We start from the raw sequence: 21,946 nt of genomic DNA, 5'->3' as shown, positions 1-21,946 counted from the left end.
ATGGTCGAAGGTGCTCGTGCTCGTGCGCGGTCCGAGGACGGAGGAGATGATGGGACTCACATCGACGGAAATTTATGGAAATCACAGCAGCCTATCGGGCCATTGACGATGAACTTCACCACCGTGTTGCTGTAGGAGACCAAGATTGGATGGTGAGGATGCGAGAGATGTGTTCAACAAGGCCAGCAAGAGACAGAGCAATTACGCATGGGGACGACGAACGACACCCGACCAATAGCTCGTAAATATTTACCGCATTGCCAGGCGGAAGAAGTCCAGTCGAATCGAATTCCAGGGTCGGAGCTAAGAAGATGGATCCGGGCGCCCAACTGGCCGACTGTTCAACTGGCTGGCTGGTTGGCTGGCGGGCGACGAGGAAAAGGGGTGGGATTTGACTAAGCCATGATCTCATCAATCCAAACCAGCTGGAGACCAGACGATCACCTGGAGATAGATCTCTCGATTGATTGAAACTAGGAATGTATGGATTCCAAGGTTGTTGTTAACGTATTCTCCCCAACACGTGACTGGACAGGGATAAGTACGGTATTCTGCACGAGCGCATCGGGGCATGTTTTGCCTGACTACTCGGTACTTCTTGTTCAATACTACTGTAGTGTGTCCCCACCTGGCGCAGGTACTGGTACTGTCATTACCTAGGTATTATTACTGTTACTCCAGGGCTTAGTAATCACCGCTTGAAATCCTTCCAACGGCCCCCTTCTTCCAAGGCTCTAGGCACTCGCGCGGACGGGCAAAGCTGATACCGTAACTCCCCAATCTCGAGGCTCACCAGCGGAGTGGCCAGGCATCTTTAAACGCGTCTTCCAGTGCCTCATACGGATACTGCTACGACTGAACCGCATCGCACTACAGACGGCGCCACGTTGGCGATGATCAGCAATCGTATCAAGGTTCGGCCATTCCTGCGCATCGCCCTCGCCGGCGTCGGGCTATGCTTCATTTATTATCTCGGTGTGCGCACCTGGGAACTGGCCAGGATTTTCTACGGCCACCCAGGTCTCGCACTCACACAAGGAGAAGTCGCCGAGGCTTACAAGGAACGAGATCTCTCCATTCCCGCGCCGATCCCGAAAATCATCCATCAGATCTTCCATAATTGGACTGACGCGGATAACGAACATATTCCAGAGGAGTATGCGTTGCAGCGACAGACGTGTATTGATGCGAATCCCGGTTGGGAGAATAGGGTATGCATACTCGCACTTATCTTGATTAGGAGGAAGGCAAACCCTAATTGTTTCTTGCTAGTTATGGACATCGAAGACTTCTCGTGCATTTCTTGAAAAAGAATATCCCTGGTTCTTGCAGACTTACGATGGTTACCCTATCGGAGTACAGAGGGTCGACGCCCTCCGATACTTCCTCATGCGCCATTTCGGCGGTATCTACCTCGATCTCGACAATGTTCGTACATGCTCAAGGTTCATTACAGATCTATACGTACTAACAGTCTTACTCTCAGAGCTGCAAGACCTCCCTCGAACCTCTACGATACTACCCACTCTGGACCACCTACGGCGGCCACGGGACCATCAGCAACAACATCCTCGGCGCGCGGCCAGGACATCCCTTCTGGATCATGCTGACCGACGCCCTCGTCCGCTACGCCTGGAAGTATCCGCTCCCTTACATCACTGTCTCCTACGCCAGCGGCCAATGGTTCATGTCGAAAATCTGGCGCCAATTCCACGAACGGAATCCCGAAGCGCCGATGATCCGGATACTCATGGACTTCCGCCCGGGCTCTGCCGAGTGGGTCTTCTTCGACATGGGCCCCGGCGGCGGTTCTTGGAGGGAATGGGACGACGCTTTCATTCTATGGATCAGCAGGGGGACGAGGAATTTGGTCATCACAATTGTGGTCGGCGTGATTCTCGGTGTGGTTGTGGTGGCTTTGGGGATTTTGGCATGCATGGCTTCGAGGTCGCTGTTTCAAGGAAGACGGAAGAAGACCCCATGGCATAGAGAATCGCCAGAGGAAGGGGAGGCACTGCTGAACGAGGACGATACGGAATTGCGGCCCATGAGGTGAGAGTGTATTATTCATGTCTTTCTTTTTTACGCCTTCCTGGCGTTTTTGTACACAAGCATGGCAATCTTGGAAGATTTGAGTTGATGGTGATTTGAGCTGCCGGACCGCCACAGCAACATCAATCAACATGTATAGGCGCACCAATCATCCGTGATCGGAATGAACTCACACCTCGGCTAGGTCGATCACGAAGCTGACATCCTTCCAAACCTGCCTTGCACCGAATAGATGGGTGTGTTGATATTCTCTTGCCATGTCATTCCACTCAACACTCCCAGACGAGAATCTCACGCTCCCGCCAAGCGATTTGAAGCGGGCATCAGAGAATTCTATTTTGATTCACATACCTTGGTATCAAATAGCATCGTGGGACCACATGAAGTCCCCCATAAGAAACATTGAAGCATCCACCGCCAAGGAAAAGTCGTCGCAAGCAAAGTTAATTTTGCATAGCAACCAGATCATCTAGAGTTGGTCCCGCCCGAATAAATGCTTGACTAACACATTTGAACCTTGCCAAGCGTGCGAACGCGTGTATTGACATACAAGCATTCGGCGCGGTTAGGATATATAAAGCCATCGCAAAGCCGCGCAGGCCCCAGATGAGGGTTAGTGCTGACCTTGGATCGACAGTCTGCATATGTTCTTCGCGCCTTGCGTAACCTCACCTTTCGACCCGGCCCAATGATGTTTGCTCGACCGGAGAATTGTCACAGCAACAATGGTACCGACACATTTTGCGGCGTCAAGAATGTGAATGATGTCGAATTTGACGTGCGATTCGACTCCTGGTCCTGTCAACTGTGCCTCATCGTCAGATCCATCATGTTGTATAAGTATCTGCTTGTTGCCGACATCATGATCGTCTCGACTTCATTCCCTCCTCCTCCTCACTATCACCACCAGTACTCGCTACGATAATACACGAAATGGCCTACAAACTGCTCGCCTTGGCCATGCTTGTCTACGAGACGTTAGCTTTCGCACGGTCCTCAGCTGGTGCGCCATTCATTGGCTCCAACACAGCCTTCAATCAGTCGGATCGCAACGCAAACCACTCCAACACCGTCAGCTTCAAGCACCGCGACCTCGGTACCTGGAACTGGACCGTTCGCGTCAGTGACATCCCCGCCCCAAATTTGCCAGGGGAGTCCGCGGACGCTCACAGAGCCTACACGACTTATTCGTTCTCGTGGCCGACCAACGGCACCCTGTCCGACGCCATCCAAGCCGAGGAGCGACATGATCCATCGCGGGCCCGGAACGACTCGTGCGTGCTCCTGTTCAGCCGATTGTCCCCGCCGGATCTGAACGCCAAATACGACAATGCCAGCTCGAGCTGCACCGGCTACCTTGGCGAGGAATGCGAGAAGGCCATCTATGGGGTCCTCGACGATGTCAACACGGACTGCACCAAGCTCGGTCCCATCTCCGACAAATTCTGGCATACTTGCAACGCCACTCTGCTGAGGCATCTTGGCTCGGACAATGGTTTCTACCCTGCGAGTACGTATTAATCCCTTCTCCCGCATATATCCGTGTGATAGCAGTAAAAAGTGCAAACGATAACAAGTAGTACACACCAACCATTGACTTCGGTTCCCTCCTCACAGAGTTCGGCAACGAGAGCACCATCCTCCCCGGCGAAGTCTGGGCCTCCGCCACCAGCGACGTCCACCAAGCAGGTAACCGGACGGCATTCGGCGAAGTCGCCGGCAACGTCCACATCCTCGGCTTCACCGGCAAGAAGCCTCAATTGATCTGCAACCGCGCGTCCAGCAACTTCCCGGTCTTGCCGGACGGCACCGAGGATGCTTTACAGTTTTCCCCTTCGCCTCCCAATGCGGCGTCCCATCCGGCGATCAGCATGGCATTTGTGGCTGCATTGGCGGGAACGGTTGTTGCCAGCGCGTTTCTTTAGGTCCGGGGTGGATCTGTCATGACGGAATCAATGTCGTTGGAATTCTACCTCCGGAGTTTTAGAAAGATATAGTCGCGTGTAGAACGTGCCAGAGAATAGGTTGATGACTTTTCTTGGCATCGAAATGAATGAGGTCTCGAAGACATGACTGTCGAGTGACGCACTGTAGCTGTGATTCAATCGTGTTTCGTATGATGTATGTGAAGTTTGCATGGCTCTCTTCGTGATACGAGCTTGTTGGACACCGTCACTTGTCCAATGATTGGGACGCTGAAGTGCAATGGGACGTACGATGAGACCTACGAACGTGAAAAAGGCCCCTTGGCACGTCGAACGTGAGACGTCGTCGGAGGCAAAGACCCCGTAGCAATGCGATGCCGAAGTGAGCATGACCCGCGGGTAAGTCCTACCCGATACCTCACCAATACAGATAAGCACCGTTAAGCTTACGGACGCGTCGTGCATAAATCGCTTCTTTATAGGAGATCGTCCCGTCGGCCAAACGCAGACCGACGCTGTATCAACGATCATGGGTGATGCCCTGGAGATCGATGCGTGTCGGGAGAATATGCTTGCATGAAGCACTCACGGGTAGATCTCATAGATATGTATGTATAGAGACCAAATACCAAGTCATGCAGGGCAGCGATGCGGTCAGCGCTGATCACGGTCCTGATAAACCGTGCTCGTGTCCTTGGTGCTCGCGCGGTCTCACGAGCCAACAACATTTGCGTTGCCGGGCGGTGTTCGATTGAATGATTGTCCCGTCATTATACGTGAAAACGGCCATGACGCGTCGACAATCCAGTCGACAGCAACATGGACTCACTGCGCTGTCGTGAGGAGCTGCGATGGCGGCATCGGGGCCGTGGACATACATCTCTGCTTGAACCTGCCTTGGCTCGACTATGTGCGCTAAGGTGGCGCCGGATGCCCCCATCCTGTGCACGTAAATATAAAGATGCAGATACATGGAAGATGGAAAAGATCAGTGACTCCAAAATCTGCTCGCGAATCTTGTGTTGCGCCATTATATTCTGGAGACGACCACATCCATTTCATGACCAGAAAGGTTGGCGTAATCAGAACTCCCACGCGAGGACGTCGACCGCGTCTCTCTCCACCGTCGGGCGTGGCCGAGCCCAAACACCACCCGGTCTCAACGTCGTGAAATTATCATAGAATTCCTCAAAAGGTGTCGGAGGTCCAGTCCTCCGTATCGTCTCTCTGTTGATTGCTTCTCAGCGATATGTTAAACCTAAACTGTGGCGACGAAGGAAATGATACTTACCGAGGAGCCATTACGGGGCGGCCCAGCATTTCTCTCGACTCTTCTCGTTCTTTCTTGAAGTGTTTTCGACGGCGCTCCATGTTCATGTCTGAAGGGTGTCGTGGAGGGGAGATCTTGCGAGCGGTCGTTGATGGCTCTCTCCGCAGTCCTGGACTCGATGCGGGCTCTTGCTGCACATTCGAGATTTTCGAGGGTACGGTTTGCGGCTTGGGACTTGATCCTAGCTCTCTCTGTGACTTGGCGCTCGGCGATGGTCCAGTTCGTGGTTTGTGACTTGACGTTGGTTCCTCTGACAGCTTTGAACTTTCGACCGGCGCGCCCTGCAGCCTTGGACTCGGCGTTGGCACGTCACTCCGAGGGACAGGCCTCTTGGGACTCGAACTTGGTACATCGCTCTGGGGAACGGGCGTTTTCGGACTTGGGGTCAGTGCATTGCCCTGGTAAACAGGCCTCTTGGAACTCGGCGTCGGTAGATTGCTCTGAGATATAGGTCTCCTCGGACCTGGAGTTGGTACATTGGTCTGGGGGATAGGCCTGTTCGGACTCGGAGTCGGTACATTGCTCTGAGGAACAGGTCTCTTGGGGCTCGACGTCGGTGCACTGCTTTGGGGAACAAGTCCCTTGGGGTTCGGCGCTGGTATATTGTCCTGGGGGACAGGCTTCTTGGGGGACATGCGGACTGGTAGCGGTCGAGGAGCAGATATCTCAATATCGCTGCCCTGCGTACTACGTTCGATGCCTTTTGGAGGACTACTGAAGGGCGGCGGCACCTGCTGTTGAGCCTGTGGTGGCGACGAATATGACCAATCTGAGAAGGGGACTTCTTCATCCGATTCAGACGCATTGTCGCTCATTTCGTCCGAGGTCTTGGGCAATACTTTATCTTCAGCTTCTGCGGCCAGCGGAGTGGGTTCCTTGCTGACGATCGGTTGCCTTCTTGGTGGAGATCCGGACACATGAGATCTCGACCGCGCTGGCTGCGGGTCTGCAGCAGATCTTCGCATTTCGCCCCACTTCGATAGCAGCTCAATAGGCACGTTCGGTATTGGAAATCTTTGGCCCGGGAGGGAAGGAAACCAGGAGGAGGGGTTGTCCAGCAACTTCCTTTGGTTTGGTGCAATGCCTCGACGACTGTAGGCAAGTCCGTTCTCGAAAGAACATGTTGCTCGTTTGCGGGAGGATGGCGAAGGTATCGGAGTCTGCTCCTTCCGCTCTTCGACTATCTGCTCAGATTGAACTTGGTTTGGAACAGGAGGATCTGGCGACTGATACCTTGGATGTGTTGACTGAGACATTGGAACCTCAGCATGTGTTGGAAGTGCGTTCGGCGCCTTGCTAGTATCATCGAACGAAGGGGAGCTAGCGCTCGATATGATGACATGTTGCTGCTGAGTTTCGATGATATTGGACGCAGAATCATAGCTCGATGTGGCTGTCCGAGTCACTGTGACCAAGTTTTCCGAAGGGTTTGGCACATTCCTACCTCCCGATACGGAGTTACTTGAAGATCGTGAAGTAGTTCTTGGGCTCGTGCTGTGCAATAAGTCGCGATCTAGTCGGACTTTGTTCGGTCGGAGAGGAGACTCAGATATCCGATCCGTGTTTGTAATTTGTTGTTCAGGGTCCTTGGTCACGCCATCATGGCTTCGCTTTTTGTTCATCAATCCAAGCAATGCTTCCGGTCTTGTCATCCTAATAATTGATGGCTTCACTGTAAGGCTTTGAGGTGTGTCAAATTCTATCCTTGGCGCGACGGGTACGGCCAAATTTACACCCTCCTGTACCTCGAAGCCATCGCGTTCAAGTCTGGGATGCCGTTGCTTGGGAGTCAACTTTCGCCTCTCAGAAGATGGCCTTTCAGTCGAGAGGATATCCACCTGATTTTGTGTAGCGGCCATCGGGGACTTTGCCAACTCAGTCTGCAAGGACCTGGGTGTGACTGGTGGGTCTGGAGCTTCAAGTTTCACGGTAGGACTCTCATGGTGCAGATTATTAGATAGAAGCCCTTGTGAGATTGAGGATGAAGCTTGAGATGATTCATCATGACCCGACACCTCGCCGATCGCAAGCTCCTCCTTTCGGAGGTCAGCAATATCGTCAATCAGCAATTTTAAATGTCTGTCTTGATCCACAGCCACCGGTTGACCGCACAATTTGCGAAGGTGGTAGCAGTATTCAATAGCGAGAACATCAAGCCATACGAATCCTTCGGATGGACCGAAAGATGTGCTGACCACAATGAGCTCTTTTAGTTGGACGACATCTCCTTTAGTCTCCTGACTGAAGTCTTCGCCGGCATCGTGCTCCCACTGAGAGACGATATCTTTGGCAAGGCGCGCTCTGACCTTGGTCTGGCCGTCAGATATCCGCACCTCGGCGAAGTCTGGTTGTATCGACAGAACCTGTGAATAGTAAGCACACGTGTACGAGGCGACCACTTCCAATCGGGCTGGCTACCTCAACAATTTGAACAAGGTCTTTGCCATCCTCTAGCCCAGAGACATAACTTCTAAAGTTACTCCCGTCGTCGCTGAAAACCTGTCCTCCATTTTCTGCTTGGTTTTGCTGTGTAGTCGCATTACCATCGCCGTTCCGCTTCCAATCCAAAGTCTTGTCGATCTCGTGGCGGAGAAATGTTCTAAGCCAGGATCTCAGAGATGGTGGTGCCATTCAGAGCATTGTGGCGTGCGACGAACGCGCACACTGTAGTGTAGAACCGGGCCGTGTTCAATAATAATGTTGCCGATGTTTGTAGGGCATAATCGCGATACCTTGTGTACTTCTTGGCCAGGTTTTGGGGACTGATAATGAACACACGCCAGTGCTAATGCAAATGTGATGTTCTACACACGACGCGTATGGCAAGCAGTCAACCAATGTGACTGTTCCAGGCTTGTGATCGCGACCAAATTCCTGTCTTTGTGAGTATAGTCTGCACGCATCCTGTATGCAGCTTCCAAGGTTGTTGTGCAGCGCTGGCCTCGCATGGGTAATGGTGTGGGGTTCCATGCGCGCCTGCCGCCGCGACTTTTCATGTGAAGCCCGGGCGGGCGGGCCACGAATTTGGCGCGGTTCGATGGGCGACGATGTCATCCATCGCCGGCCGATCGCCGCGTGATGTACAGCACAAATACTTGTGAGCAGCCTTTTAACTTCGCCAACGAGCACTCTTGGAAGTTCGAAAGTACTTATTACACCACCTGTAACATAGCAGGAATGCAACCACCAGTCGACGTCCATCTCTAGCTGTACCTTGTTCGCGCTCAGCAATGCTCCAATAAGCTGTCATGTGCTCCACTCTGTCCTCGGGCACCGATGCATACACAAGCAAAGTCGCTACTGGAGTCATGAGAAACAATTGGTTTTGACAACCTGGGAGGGAATGCTTGCAGAAGCAAGCGAAGAGACATGGCACCACCAGAGCCCTATTCACCGTCTCCTTCGTCGAAGCTACTGCCATTCCTGCAAAGTCGACCAAGACGTGGCTCCATCGCATCGGTATCGTCTCGCAACGAGATCGACAAAGAAACTCTCGCGCAGGCTCTAGATGTCATACATACTTCCGCTTCCAAGGCCGGTGGCCTGACTTCTTTCCATGACTATGACAAAAGTAATGTGAGATCGGGGCCGAAAGAGGTAGTCACAAGTGGTGTTACTGGGCTGTACAACAAATTGAAACAGAGTGTTGGCTCTGGCCCTTCTACAACCAAAGAGCAGAAGGACTCCAAGACTGGACAAGATATCGAGAAAATCTCTCCGAGGAATCCTTCCAAGGTATCTTCAAGCACGAATGACGCCCATATGGGTATATCGCCTTCCACAGCGCGCCCATCAGGTGGAGCCACGGCCAGGAATCTACGTGAGTCGACATCAAACCTGCTCCCAAGCCCGGTATTGCCAGTGACACCCCTGAGTACCGGGAGCAATGGCATACCAGCGTCGCCTTCCATAGCGAAGTCGCAAACACAAAAGATAGATGGCAGACCTACTTTGGCGGTCGTGACCGATGACGTTCTCCCCGCTTCTAGAGAGACACGGTTGGATCCAAGCGCAAGTGTGAAACTGCAAGTGAAAGGCAAGAGTCAAGATGAGGCGAATAGATCTTCAAGCGGAAGGACTGAAGCAACCGGGAATGAGGCCGCATCTGCGGCGCTTGCTCGTGTACTGCATGCCCATGATCTATCAAGCACGGATGAACCCCCGCGAAGGGCCGTCAAAATCTCTTCGACAACTGAAGGGCAGATGCATGATTCAGATACCTCAGATGGATCTGTAGATGTAGAGCAGGAGACCCGACCAGGGGTACACGTGCGTGGGGCGCGAGATACAACCCAATTAGCGGCGGACACACACCCTTCCCTGCAAAGTGGACCATTGAAATCCCAAATCAATGCTGCGCGCTCTTCCAAGCGCGACGAGTCCACCACAGTTTCGCAAGCGGACGACGGTGATGCCGATTCGATATATAGTAGTCGAACAAACACGACCAGATCTGCCACAGCCCCCTCCGCGAACATCAACGGTGGCCTTCAGCGGCGAAGAACCGGATCGAAACACACTGGTCATAATCCTGGCGACCACCACCGGGGACTGTCGTCTCATCTCAAGCGTCGCGTGTTGTCAAAAGAATTCTGTAAGCTGCATCGAGATGTCATGCTAATCCATATATCGCCGTTAGAGCTGACTGTGTAAATCAGGGATGCAGGATGCAAACGCCAGAGCATGCTTCTCATGTGGGCATAGTTTCTCGACATTTCGTCGTAAGCATCATTGCCGGATGTGCGGACAGATTTTCGATAGTTACTGCACAAATCTGGTATCTGGTCGTCCTTTTGGCCAGGTGAACACTATTCGCCTTTGCAAACCTTGCGAAACTATGGCGTTCGCTAGCGATGACGACGATGATGATGACTCCACCGTTTACTCCGATGATGGCGAAGAGCAGGCCCGAAACGCGGGAACGCTGGTTTCCCCACGAAGAAGCAATCAGTCGAATCCGAATGCCGACGGTCCAGCTTTCAGCGGGATAGATTCAGAGGTCGCCACTCCTTCCATTGGCATTCCTGTATCGCGTAGAAATCGTGAGGCCAAACGTCGCTCGGCCGTGATAGAATTTGATACACACCCAACACTAGCACGCCCAAGTTCTGCTCATTCTTTGATATCCCTGAGTCGTCGGCCTAGATCTTCAAGTCATCGACGGCGACATTCTAGGCATATGGTCCCTAGCCGTGGCTTCCGGTCTAGCATCGACGAGCGTGTTCCGTTCCAACAAGGACTTCAAGATGCCAACACCCCTCTCCCGGCATTTCACAATGATAATGTCATCGACCCTGACCTTGCCGCTTTTCTTTCTGACGATGGCTCGGAAGATGACGAGACCCCGAGTATCATGGCTGCTGTGAGTGCAGGGGGATCAGCATCGCTCAATGAACGTGAAAGGCTCGGGTTCGGAGGTCTATTCACGTCAGGATCGAAGAAGGGTCGCTCAAGAGGAGAGACCACGGGGTCCAGCACGCGTGGTGTGAAGGAAGATGACGCCCCGGCACATCATGCCAAGAAGCTTTCCAGACATCGCCATCATAGTCGCAATAACTTATCAGCTACGCTCGAGATCGATCCTGTCGATTTGCGCCGCCCGCGTACGCCAGAGAGACCTGCGGGCTTCAACACAGCAAAAGTGGTCCGCAGCTCAGCCTTGCGTGGTGAGAATTCCCCATCTGTACAAATGAGCCCTGCCAGTCTCCGTCACGTCAAGAATCTGCTCGCACAACTCATTGATGATTCTGGAATCGCGTCGCCACGAGCGTGGGAAAAAGCCCTGCTTCCCATTCTCCTGCAGTGTACGCTTGATGTGGAGCCCGATGTACAACAAGGTGACGATATGGACATTCGTCACTATATCAAATTGAAGAAAGTCCCGGGTGGCAAGCCTGCTGATACCAGCTACGTCTCCGGCGTAGTCTTCAGCAAGAATATCGCCTTGAAGACAATGGCGCGATCCATCAGCCATCCTAGAATCTTGATCGTCACTTTTGCTATCGAATACGCGCGACATGAAACCCACTTCATGAGCTTAGATCCTGTCATAGCACAAGAGCAGGAGTATCTTCAGAATCTCGTCAATCGAATAGCAGCTTTACGTCCCAATGTTCTTCTCGTGCAGCGGCACGTGTCTGGAACGGCTTTGAAACTGCTCGAGCGAGCAGGCATCACTGTCGCATACAATATCAAGGAGTCTGTGCTGGCCGCAGTCGCGCGAGTCACACAAACGACCCTCGTTAAGTCCATCGACAAGCTTGGCATCAGTCACAACACCTTTCCTGAATGTGATAGTTTCGACGTCAAAACCTATGTTGCGGACGGCAATCGTCGAACATACATTTTCCTATCTGGGTGCCAGCCCGACCTTGGTTGCACAATTGTGTTGCGAGGTGCAGATACAGACTCGCTCCGGAAGATCAAGCGCGTGACGGAATTCATGTGCTATGTTGCGTACAACCTGAAACTGGAAGACTGGCTTATGCGCGATAGCAATATCGCAATTCCTCTGGATGCCGTATCGTGTCAGCTCACATGCCGCACACCCCACGGAGATCAAGGTCTTCATCCCGAATTTAACGAGAAAGAATCACAGGACGCAGAACCCGCTGCTGCACGAGAACGTCCAAAGGAGTCATCGGAGAAGAAGACGAATTTCACATACGAGCTGATCGAGAAAAGAAATAGGTCGAAGCTTCTCTCGGCGTCACCTTTTGTGACGTTTGCGCAGCCGTATCTTTTGGTCCAGTTGCGGGAGCTGGAGCAAAATCTTGCAAGGTATCGAGCACTGACAGAGCAGTACGCACCTCATGAAAGTGAAAAGGATGGCGCGACAGAGGAGGTTGATGATGCTTTCGAGCTCGTAAAACCGGAGACCGTCAACACACCGTCTTCTCACACTAAATCTAAAGCAATTCGCGAATACCTGCATGCCGTCCACCAGGCACGGCTCGAAAAGGCTGCGTACACCTTTCAGATTCAAGAACGACAGTGGGACTCTTTCATGAATAGTGATGGGATTGACCCTTATGATCCATTCTGGCACCAAAAGATTGTCGTGCTCTTCTCTCTGGTATCGAGCATCACATCTGCACCGTGCTCGGGGCCAGAAATTCTTGGGATCGTTTACTACGCTGGTTTCGGACGTGCACAAGATAATCAAGATGAAGACATGCCGCTTGGACAATATGTCGAAGACCTTTGCTTAGCTGCAAGCTCTACTTGCAAGGATTGCGATAAGAAGATGTACGATCATCACCGACAGTACGTGCATGGCTTCGGACAATTGACAGTCTCCATTCAACGGCAAGCGTCCAACAAATATGGTGGTAGCGACATTATTTGGATGTGGTCTGTTTGTCGCGTCTGCCGCCACGAGACATCACATACGCAGATGTCGTTACATACTTGGAAGTATTCCTTTGCGAAATACCTCGAGCTTAGCTTCTGGAGCAATCCACTGGGACCTCGCAACGGCTCCTGTTCACATGACATGCACAAAGACTACTTGCGATACTTCAGCTTCCGTGGTATGGTGGTGCGCTTCCGATACGACCCTATCGCTATTTACGATGTCGTTGCACCGAGAGCGCTAGTCACGTGGGCAGTAGAGACAGACTTGGTTATGAAGAATGAACAATATACGCAACTGGAACAGCGTCTGGTGTCTTTCACGGATTCGATCAGAAAGCGCTTAGACTCGATCAACATTGATACTCTGGATGAGAAAAAAGCAGCAGAAGCCCACAACTTACTCGACGAGCTTCGTGAGCGTGCAGAAAATGACCACGACGAACTTTTGCAGAAATTGCGACAACAATACTCCCAGTCACGATACTACGAGCTGGTCCCGTTGAATCGAGCCTTGCGTCTCATGGATGAAAAGGCAATTGGTTGGGATGAAGCTTTCAACAACTTCGAGCGAGACTACTTTCCTTCGGAGACTGATATCAGAAAACTTGCGACCATTCAGTTGCGCAACATGTTTCTCGAGTCTCAACCACAGCCGACACGAGCCAATAGTGAGAGCGATGCAGAAGAAGGCGCCGAAACGCCCATTGCAGAAAAGCCACGGGAACGATTGGCATCTTCAGCCTCGGGAGACGCTCTGACAGCAAAGACGGAAGAAGTGCTGTCTTCGGCTGTAGAAGAACAGAAAGCTGCGGAGAAAATTGCTGCTGACGGTTCTGAAGCTGGAGTGGTTCCAGAAGTACCTGTCGGTAGCGATCCCGCACGGACTACGTCTCCGCGCAGGGAGCTCGAGGAGGCTGTCGAGCGCGAAGATGTCAAACATCTAGACCTTGCAGTGCCTTACTGGAATAACGATGATGGCGGTACGTCGCCTCGATCCAATTCAATACATGATATGGTGATGGCAGGACGAACAGAATCATCAGCTGGACAACCAGCAGACGAGTCATTCGCAACGCAACCGAAACCGCTCAGCTCTGGGTTGCTAGAACGCATTGAGCAGATACGAAGCAGTCAGGCTGCTGGAGAGCTCGAAGCTCAGGAGTCTAAGATCCCGCGGTTAGCAGACCTTCGTAAGGCAGAAATCTCGAGGACTACTCCACAGGTGCCACCACTTCTCAGAGCCAAATCGCAGCCATCTCATGTGCCTCGCCTCAATGATGATTACAATCAGAACAATAATGCCGACGAGCCTGCAAAGAGCATCCAGGCTCCAGAATCTTCGTCACAGAACGAGAAGCGCCCGGGAGATCGGCTCCATCTTGGCCGCCTGGCCATGAAGGTCGGAAAAGTAGCACCTTCATTGATTCCACGATCAATTCCATTCAACAACGCGTCGCATGTATCTGCGCTGGCCAAGCATTTCGAACAAATGTCGCGCGAGTTCGAAAAGGAAAGATTGAGAGAGAAAAGACAAAGAGCACTGCGAAGTAGGCAAGCTCGAGCAAACCCACTTGCGAGCAGTCAGCCAGTCGTCGAAGTTTATCAAAATGCTACAGATGCAGTCGGAGAGAAGAGTAGCGCAAATGAGCCAGTTGTATCACGTGAGGATTTTGCAGAAAACTCGCACGTCCGTGAGCCGACAAACGAAAGCGCCCCAACCGAAGTACTTGATGATGCACGATCGTCTGCCGACCTGAGTATCGCAGATGAGTCTGTCACTTCGGAAGCGCCCACCAAGGTCAATTCGATTGAGACCGGTACTACAGACGAAGCGAGTGACAGCGAGCAGAGATCACATCATCGCAAGGGCTCGGATCCGTATTCCGGTCGCTCGCCTTCGACCATCCGATCACCGCCCTCAGCAGCAGATACGACGGAGAGCATAGCTGAGTCGGGTTCTGAGCTGACGATCCCCGACCACAAGAAACACGCTTGGCTGAAGTACCTAGCCGAGTTTTGGTCCAAGCGGACGGCATCGGGTTGGGCGAATTTGGAATACCCGTTGCACGGTAACGAACATGTGTTTGAAGATTCTGACATCATCGTCCGCGAAGATGAACCTTCATCCGTGATTGCCCTTGCTTTGGCATGCCCGGATTATCGGAACAAGCTTGCTGAATCACGAACGCAACCCAAGAAACAGCCACGAAATGCTTTCCGAGCTCCGGCGACAGAGCTGAATGAGCCCGACGGTGAAGGCGACAAAGCTGGTATCGAGGCTTCGCTGCTGAGCGAATCGGGAACCCATCTCAAGTATTCGTTCTCGCACGGCACGTTTAAATCCTCTTGTAAGATTTTCTACGCAGAGTCATTCGATGCGCTCCGACGCAAGTGTGGTGTCTCGGAACGTTTCATTGAGTCTATGTCACGTTGCCTCAAATTCGACTCCAAGGGCGGCAAATCCAAGTCTCTTTTCCTACGGACCCTCGACGGGCGCTTTGTGATCAAAAGCTTGCAAGAAGTCGAACTGAAGGCGTTCCTCAAGTTCGCGCCCGATTACTTTGCATTTATGAGCTACACGCTCTTCCACGGCGTCCCCAGCGTGATCGCCAAAATGTTCGGCCTCTTCCAGGTGAACATTCGTAATCCCGCTACCGGAATCGAATTCTCCTACAATCTCCTCATCATGGAGAATCTCTTCTACGAACGCAACCCCAATCGCCGCTTCGACCTCAAGGGCAGCATGCGCAATCGCAAAATCGAGAGCACCGGCGAAGCCGACGAAGTGCTCCTCGACGAAAACTTGGTTGAAACCATCTTCGAGTCCCCGCTTTTTGTCCGCGAGAATTCGCGAAAATACCTCCAAGCCAGCGTCTTCAACGACACGCTCTGGTTGTGCAAACAGAACGTCATGGACTACAGCTTGATGGCCGGGTTCGATGACGGCGCGAAAGAGCTGGTCGTGGGCATCATCGATTGCATCCGCACGTACACGTGGGACAAGAAACTTGAGAGTTGGATCAAGGACCGTGGGAAGAACAAGCCGACCATCACGAGTCCTAAGGATTACCGGAATCGCTTCCGCGTCAGTATGATGCAGTATGTCTTGCAGGCGCCGACGTGTTGGCATCAGTTCCAGGTGAACATGGCCCCGCCGAAGACGTTGAAGGAGAGGGAGGAGAAGGTGCAGCAGGATGAGAATGAGGATACGGAGGTCGATCGGGGGTCTTAGATTGTCGATTTTTGCTGGGTAAAGCGCACTGTTGTTGCTGATGATGGAGTGTCTCGCAAGCTTTACGGATTATGATTCTCACGGTCGAAGGGGTTCTGACAAGGCAGGTTGCGTTTTTGATTTATTATGTATTCCTTTTTAATGGCGGTGTTGGACAACGTCCACTCTGCAAAACCAATTCCATTCCTTAATATGACATTACAAATCCTTCTCGTCGTCCATCTCAGCGACACTTGTTCGATCATGTCCCCGTCACGCCGCGTAGGATGGTTTACCAAATCCCCGGAATCATCCTCGCCGCACTCCCGATTTTCTCTGCTCCAAAACGTTTCCGGTACCATTCCCGCGTGCCATCCGCGGTCACACCCAAATTCACTGCGGTAAAAATGAACGCGCAGAAAATTGTGCCGTTCAGCCAAGAGCCACTCGGTGCCGTGAGAATGGATAAGGAGAGATAGATGATGCACTCCGCGAAGTAGTGCGGGGTGAGACTCAGGCCGAAGGCAACGTGGACAGGGAGACTGTATTGTGATTTGGAGGACGGAGAAGATGAAGAGGTCGAGGAGGATTTCTTGAGTGAAGCGAGGTAGGTATGAACGTCGTGTTGGAGCCCTGAGGCGAGCATGAACATGGGCAAGGCGATGAAGGTGCGTAGGCTGGGTGCCGACGGGATGAGGTCTCGGAAGGTCCCATCGATAGCTAAGAGCGTCACTGTTGAGCATGCGAAGGATCAGTGACATGCACGCAAATAACACGGAAACCCGAGAACCGGGCGGTATATAGCCAGTGCTGGACTCACCAGCACCCTCGACCCAGATCGCGACCCCAGTGGCGACATAGAAGCCGATGCCGATCACCCAATGCCCGATCCACATCCTCGACGTGCTCGAGGACGGCAGGGTCAAGGATTCGTAGAGTCGTCGACTACCTTGAATGAGCATCAGGAGCCAGGCCAATTTCGTCTGAGACAGGCTCATCTGTGAGCGTTGGTGGGCGATGCGGTTTTCCACGATTAGTCCATAAAAATCTCCCACTCGAAAGACTTCGACAAGCCAGAAGAGCGAACTCAGGACTGATACGACATAGAACGATGTGAACCAGCTATGCGGCACCTGAATCTTTGCGGCGACATCGAGAGCCTTGACAAAGAGTGATACGAGCGAGAGTTCCTTGTTTGCCTCGTGGGATTTTTTAGATGCTTGGTCTGAAGCCGCACCCTCGGCTGGCTCTCCTGAGGACGCGCGAGCTCCATATTCTAGAAAGCGCCGTCGAAATACTGGGATGGCCCATACTATCAAAATCTACCGAATCTCGAGTATCAGCGATTGTTTCGGGTTGATCTTGCAAGAAGATCTTCAAGGGTGTTCTCGCATGTTGTTGGGATCCACAACAATGAAGACTCTCACCAGTGCTGATGCTGACAGATATCCCGCTTGCAAGAGGAAAACAATTGAGATTGGTTTTGGAGGCGGAACAGACATTCTGTCGTTCCTAGATGCTATCGGGACTTGTTATTACAGGGAGGGATCTTTTTTGTCTGATCGATGCCAGCAGGATATACATTTGGGTCGCTACATCCATGGATGATCAAAAGCTTAGGGTTGTGCAATGCGTGAATGCAGGTGTGTCCTTCGCGTGTACGTACAGTGCAGACGCCGCCCGGGCGAATGAGGTACTGTGCATACTGCAACCAATTCCAGCGCGGCTCAGCAAATTCCGGGGGTGTTCCGTAGCCACAGGGTCATCAATTCCAGCGGGGAAAAAGCACGATGACGCTCTAAATCGCTGCGCCGCGTCTTTTCTACCAATGACGACCGACCACATCTCTCGCCGACTCGGTGTGCACGCCGATGAACTCTACACAGCTCACAAGCTTTTCCCAATGCTGCGTTGTGCTGCGCGCGCGACCTACGATGAATCATTGTGACTGATACGGATGGTGGGGTTCACATGAGCTCTGCTGTTGCTATCGCCTTCCTTCAGACAGGATGACATCTCTCTTGCAATCGACCTTCGTCGCCAGGCGATACCTCTTCCGCACATCCCAAGCTGTTCTTCAATCACAGACTTCGAGCTCAAGAGCCGGATTCCACACGACGATAAAGAGAATGTCTGATCTCAGTGTTGAGCTGACGGCGCCGAATGGTCGGAAATACACTCAACCCACTGGCCTCTTCATCAACAATGAGTGGGTTGCAGGAAGCAAGGGCGAAAAGATCACCACCATCAACCCTACTGATGAATCTGAAATCACCTCAGTGCATGCTGCCGAGCCTGAAGACGTCGACAAGGCGGTTGCCGCAGCCCGAGCGGCATTGAAGGGTCCATGGAGGAGCTTATCACCTTCGGTGCGCGGCGACATGCTGATGAAGCTATACGAATTGATCGAACGCGATAAGGAATTGCTAGCGACGATCGAGACTTGGGACAATGGTATGTTGAGGACATGGACATCGTTCGATGCGTGATCGTTTGTGACAAGAATCAGCAGGTTGACATCTTCCACAGGAAAGCCTTACTTGGCGGCACTTCACCAAGATGTTGCTGGCACGTCAGCGTGCATCAAATACTACGCCGGCTGGGCCGATAAGGTCCACGGGCAAGTCATCGACACATCTCGTGATAAGTTAGCATACACTCTTCGCGAACCGGTCGGAGTATGTGGGCAGATCATTCCGTGGAATTATCCATTGGGAATGGCAGCGTGGAAACTTGGTCCGGCTCTGGCCTGTGGAAACACAGTCGTCATGAAAGCGGCCGAGCAGACTCCCCTATCAATCCTTGTCCTGGCAAACTTGATCAAGGAGGCCGGGTTTCCTCCTGGTGTTGTCAACATTCTCAACGGTCACGGTCGCGTTGCTGGAGCAGCTATTGCGCAACACACGGACATCGACAAGATTGCGTTCACCGGCTCTACGGCTACTGGTCGTGAGATCATGAAGATGGCGGCGGTCAACCTGAAAAACATCACACTCGAAACAGGCGGTAAATCTCCCCTGCTGGTGTTCGACGACGCCGATCTTGACCAAGCCGTCAAATGGGCTCACATCGGAATCATGTCCAATATGGGCCAGATCTGCACCGCCACCAGCCGAGTTCTCGTGCAGAGTAAAATCTACGATTCCTTCGTCGCCGCCTTCACCAAGCACATCACCGCCACCAGCACGGTCGGCGACCCCTTTGCCAACGAGACTTTCCAAGGTCCGCAGGTCACCCGCGCCCAATACGAGCGCGTGCTCTCCTACATCGACGCCGGGCGCAGCGACGGCGCGACCCTGGCCCTCGGCGGCCAAGCGGAGAAGAACGTCGCCGGCGGGCGCGGCTTCTTCATCGAGCCGACCGTTTTCACCGATGTTACGCCGTCGATGCGGATTTTCCGCGAAGAAATCTTCGGACCCTTCGTCGTCCTCGTACGGTTCGACACGGAAGAAGAAGCATTGGCCCTCGCGAACGACACCACCTACGGTCTGGGCGCGGCGGTCTTCACCAAGGATCTCGTCCGCGCGCATCGACTTGCACGGGATATCGAGGCTGGGATGGTCTGGATCAATTCGAGCCAGGATAGCGACCATCGCATTCCCTTCGGCGGCGTGAAGCAGTCTGGTATCGGACGGGAGTTGGGCGAGGCCGGATTGGCGGCGTATACGAATGTCAAGGCGGTGCATGTGAATCTTGGGTTGACCTTGTAAGCAGAAGGTTCCCTTCCGCCACGATGGGATATGGGAGGAGGGCAGGGGTAGCATCTAGCATCTAGCATAGCATGGCATATAATTCGAGTATGAGGGAGACGGGAGACAAGGTGCTTTGCATACTGTAAGCACTGCCATTCGCATGGAATCCCAATCATGATTATAATGTCTGCCACAACAGACATGAAATGAAAACGTGATGAGCAAAAAATGAAATACCATCAATACAGAAAATAATGCACAGATCCTGGTTGGTTCTCGTCGTTCTCTTTTACCCTTCCGTGCCAGAGTAGATATTACACCCGCACGTCCCTATGATTGAAACAGTAAACTCGAAATCGATCAAACTGCCCGTTCACGCAATTCAACAAACAAACAAGCGCGCGCATCTGTCTCATGAAACGAGGACGGAACCCGCTCGTCACCGACATGCAGCAAACCAACCGAACCGAACCCAGCGCCAGAACGGAAAAATTCCTCCCAAGAAATGAGTCGTTCCCGCGGTACGGCGAGAAAACGATCAAAGACGTTTCGTGTTCCCAACGATGCATGAAAATCATCAAACCAAAGAACTGCCAGATCACGGAATTTGGGCTTCGGCGGATTCCCGCCACCACCAGAAAAACGGTTCGTCTGTCCCTTTGTTTCTGCACACACCCATAGGAGTCGCGGGAATGAGCGTTTCATGTCATCCACCGCCCCGTCATCCAAAGCCTCATGATGACCGACCCGTCGGAAAGAAAGGTTCGACGCTCCGGTGTAGGTCACTGAATGGAGATGGAGGATGAAAGACCATGCCATGACTTTTTCTTTTGGTCACCGGAGCCCACTCCTCACTCCGGGGAGGCTTGATGGAAGGGATCTCGGCGCACGGTATGGTATACATCTAGATACATAGTATATCCTCGTGAATCCCATCTCGAGCAGGGAAAGGCGGAAAAAGAATGAATCCCGATACAATAGTGATAAGTGAGGTTTGTAGGGTTGCCGTGTTGCCTCGTATTATGTCTCTGTCCCATGTACACCGCAGCCACTAAGGGTTATCATCAACCATGTTGTTATCATGCTCCGGCGGGGATGTTCTAGGAATCAGGAGTCCTCAACGAAAGAGTCGAGATTTGGCCGCGACCCATATCATTGGAACTAGGACCTACGCATCTCCATTGTGATCCGGAGTCGAGCATGTCTGCTTGGGCGTCCCTCTCACGTGTCTTTGTCTATGTGCGCGGTGATTTAAGAGATCGTCACGAGGGTTGATGCATAGAAGAGTGAGCGTGCGAGGAAAAGCATACATCCCTGGTAGACGCCCCCACCGGTGGTCACGTTTTGTTGGTCGGGTCCAGGGTTAATGCGTTCTCGTTCTCACCACTTTGGGACGGGTGCTGTTCGGAAGTTTCAAATTGTACGATGATCAGGGCAGGGCATGCGGGCGGCGCGTGTTTCGAGATTGGATGGGAAATTCTCGGTTACAGGAGTGATTTCCAGTGGTATATGCCCCGTCTCGTCTCTCCTGCCTACATCAATCATAGTAATAAGATGCTCCAGGGCTGATCATAATATGTACAATAATAAGACAACGACGAGTGTACTGGACCGTCGTACCGGCCTGATGAGCCTGTCCTGTCCTTTCTTGCCCTATCCTCGTGTGCTCGTGTTCCATTCGCCGCTTGTGTTTGTGGCATCTCCGGGTCGAGGAGGTCCCATCACGATGCCCTGGAGGTGGCGTGGCGCGCGCGCGCGTGCGGAAATGAGCTTAACATGCTGCAGGTGCTTTGGCACATTCCGGATCGGGTATCGCTATCCATTCACGCATTGTGCTGTGTTCCACTCATGCGCCCCATTTGACAATGCAGAGCGACATCGTCATCTTCTCCCAGTGATTCCACCGAGCACGATAAGAACGCCCGATAGGAAAAGCTGGTGATGACGATGATGATGGTGTTTGTTCGTTTTAGGTTTTCATGTCGGAGCGCAGGCTGGACCAAACGTTGGAAAGACGATGGGGGGACCAAAACCGTCGGGTCCATTCCCGTCGTAAGAAAAGAGCGTGCTCTGCTAATCAAACGGCGCAGATGGACGGTGCGAGCAGGAATCGGACAACGAACGATGACATGTGCCGACCGAGCGGTTTCCTCTCAACCATCAAACCGTGATCATCATCATCACCGCCAGACTGTTTAACCCATCGACCATGACGATAGCGGGAAACGTTTCATGACGGCCCTCCCAGCGATGATGGATGATCGTGATCTCCAACATGAAACGGCGTTGTTGTTGGGCAAGGTTTGCGGGAGACGCGTCGCCTGTGATCATCACAATATAACGAAACAATGCTACATAGGTTCTCTCATGGCAGATCTTG

The 21,946-nt window shown here is 52.6% G+C and overlaps 8 protein-coding genes across 8 annotated transcripts; 4 read left to right on the top strand and 4 right to left on the bottom strand.

The window, feature by feature from the left end:
- Nucleotide 1: 1 nt before the first annotated feature.
- On the bottom strand, nucleotides 2-495 carry K489DRAFT_21947 (uncharacterized protein). Its single transcript, XM_033599717.1, has one exon. The coding sequence runs from the start codon at nucleotides 410-412 to the stop codon at nucleotides 116-118; it is 297 nt and encodes a 98-aa protein (XP_033464641.1). The 5' UTR covers nucleotides 413-495; the 3' UTR covers nucleotides 2-115.
- A 398-nt stretch (nucleotides 496-893) lies between these two features.
- K489DRAFT_311169 (glycosyltransferase family 32 protein) lies at nucleotides 894-2,056 on the top strand (the record flags this gene model as incomplete). The annotated part of the gene is made up of 3 exons (XM_033600763.1): nucleotides 894-1,211; nucleotides 1,273-1,428; nucleotides 1,487-2,056. The coding sequence occupies 3 exons, from the start codon at nucleotides 894-896 to the stop codon at nucleotides 2,054-2,056; spliced, it is 1,044 nt and encodes a 347-aa protein (XP_033464640.1).
- Nucleotides 2,057-2,687: 631 nt separating this feature from the next.
- K489DRAFT_375718 (uncharacterized protein) lies at nucleotides 2,688-4,114 on the top strand. The gene is made up of 2 exons (XM_033603747.1): nucleotides 2,688-3,562; nucleotides 3,670-4,114. Exons 1-2 carry the CDS (start codon nucleotides 2,986-2,988, stop codon nucleotides 3,975-3,977), a joined length of 885 nt encoding a protein of 294 aa, XP_033464639.1. The 5' UTR covers nucleotides 2,688-2,985; the 3' UTR covers nucleotides 3,978-4,114.
- Nucleotides 4,115-4,783: 669 nt separating this feature from the next.
- K489DRAFT_21891 (uncharacterized protein) lies at nucleotides 4,784-8,024 on the bottom strand. Its single transcript, XM_033599713.1, has 3 exons — nucleotides 7,726-8,024; nucleotides 5,269-7,670; nucleotides 4,784-5,204 (listed from the first exon to the last, which is right to left on the bottom strand). The coding sequence occupies exons 1-3, from the start codon at nucleotides 7,936-7,938 to the stop codon at nucleotides 5,060-5,062; spliced, it is 2,760 nt and encodes a 919-aa protein (XP_033464638.1). The 5' UTR covers nucleotides 7,939-8,024; the 3' UTR covers nucleotides 4,784-5,059.
- Nucleotides 8,025-9,510: 1,486 nt separating this feature from the next.
- Nucleotides 9,511-15,895, top strand: K489DRAFT_310958 (uncharacterized protein; the record flags this gene model as incomplete). The annotated part of the gene is made up of 2 exons (XM_033600746.1): nucleotides 9,511-9,901; nucleotides 9,966-15,895. 2 exons carry the CDS (start codon nucleotides 9,511-9,513, stop codon nucleotides 15,893-15,895), a joined length of 6,321 nt encoding a protein of 2,106 aa, XP_033464637.1.
- A 102-nt stretch (nucleotides 15,896-15,997) lies between these two features.
- On the bottom strand, nucleotides 15,998-17,434 carry K489DRAFT_375712 (uncharacterized protein). The gene is made up of 3 exons (XM_033603746.1): nucleotides 17,302-17,434; nucleotides 16,695-17,196; nucleotides 15,998-16,606 (listed from the first exon to the last, which is right to left on the bottom strand). Exons 1-3 carry the CDS (start codon nucleotides 17,374-17,376, stop codon nucleotides 16,167-16,169), a joined length of 1,017 nt encoding a protein of 338 aa, XP_033464636.1. The 5' UTR covers nucleotides 17,377-17,434; the 3' UTR covers nucleotides 15,998-16,166.
- Nucleotides 17,435-17,696: 262 nt separating this feature from the next.
- On the top strand, nucleotides 17,697-19,827 carry K489DRAFT_375711 (retinal dehydrogenase). The gene is made up of 2 exons (XM_033603745.1): nucleotides 17,697-18,328; nucleotides 18,404-19,827. The coding sequence occupies exons 1-2, from the start codon at nucleotides 17,884-17,886 to the stop codon at nucleotides 19,582-19,584; spliced, it is 1,626 nt and encodes a 541-aa protein (XP_033464635.1). The 5' UTR covers nucleotides 17,697-17,883; the 3' UTR covers nucleotides 19,585-19,827.
- On the bottom strand, nucleotides 19,824-20,806 carry K489DRAFT_375710 (uncharacterized protein). Its single transcript, XM_033603744.1, has one exon. The coding sequence runs from the start codon at nucleotides 20,383-20,385 to the stop codon at nucleotides 19,927-19,929; it is 459 nt and encodes a 152-aa protein (XP_033464634.1). The 5' UTR covers nucleotides 20,386-20,806; the 3' UTR covers nucleotides 19,824-19,926.
- Nucleotides 20,807-21,946: the final 1,140 nt, after the last annotated feature.

Source organism: Dissoconium aciculare (assembly GCF_010015565.1).
Source record: "Dissoconium aciculare CBS 342.82 unplaced genomic scaffold K489scaffold_1, whole genome shotgun sequence".
In the NCBI taxonomy this organism is placed as follows: Eukaryota; Fungi; Ascomycota; class Dothideomycetes; order Mycosphaerellales; family Dissoconiaceae; genus Dissoconium; species Dissoconium aciculare.
The sequence above is the reverse complement of the archived record's forward strand: the minus strand, read 5'-3'. Positions and strand labels throughout refer to the sequence as shown.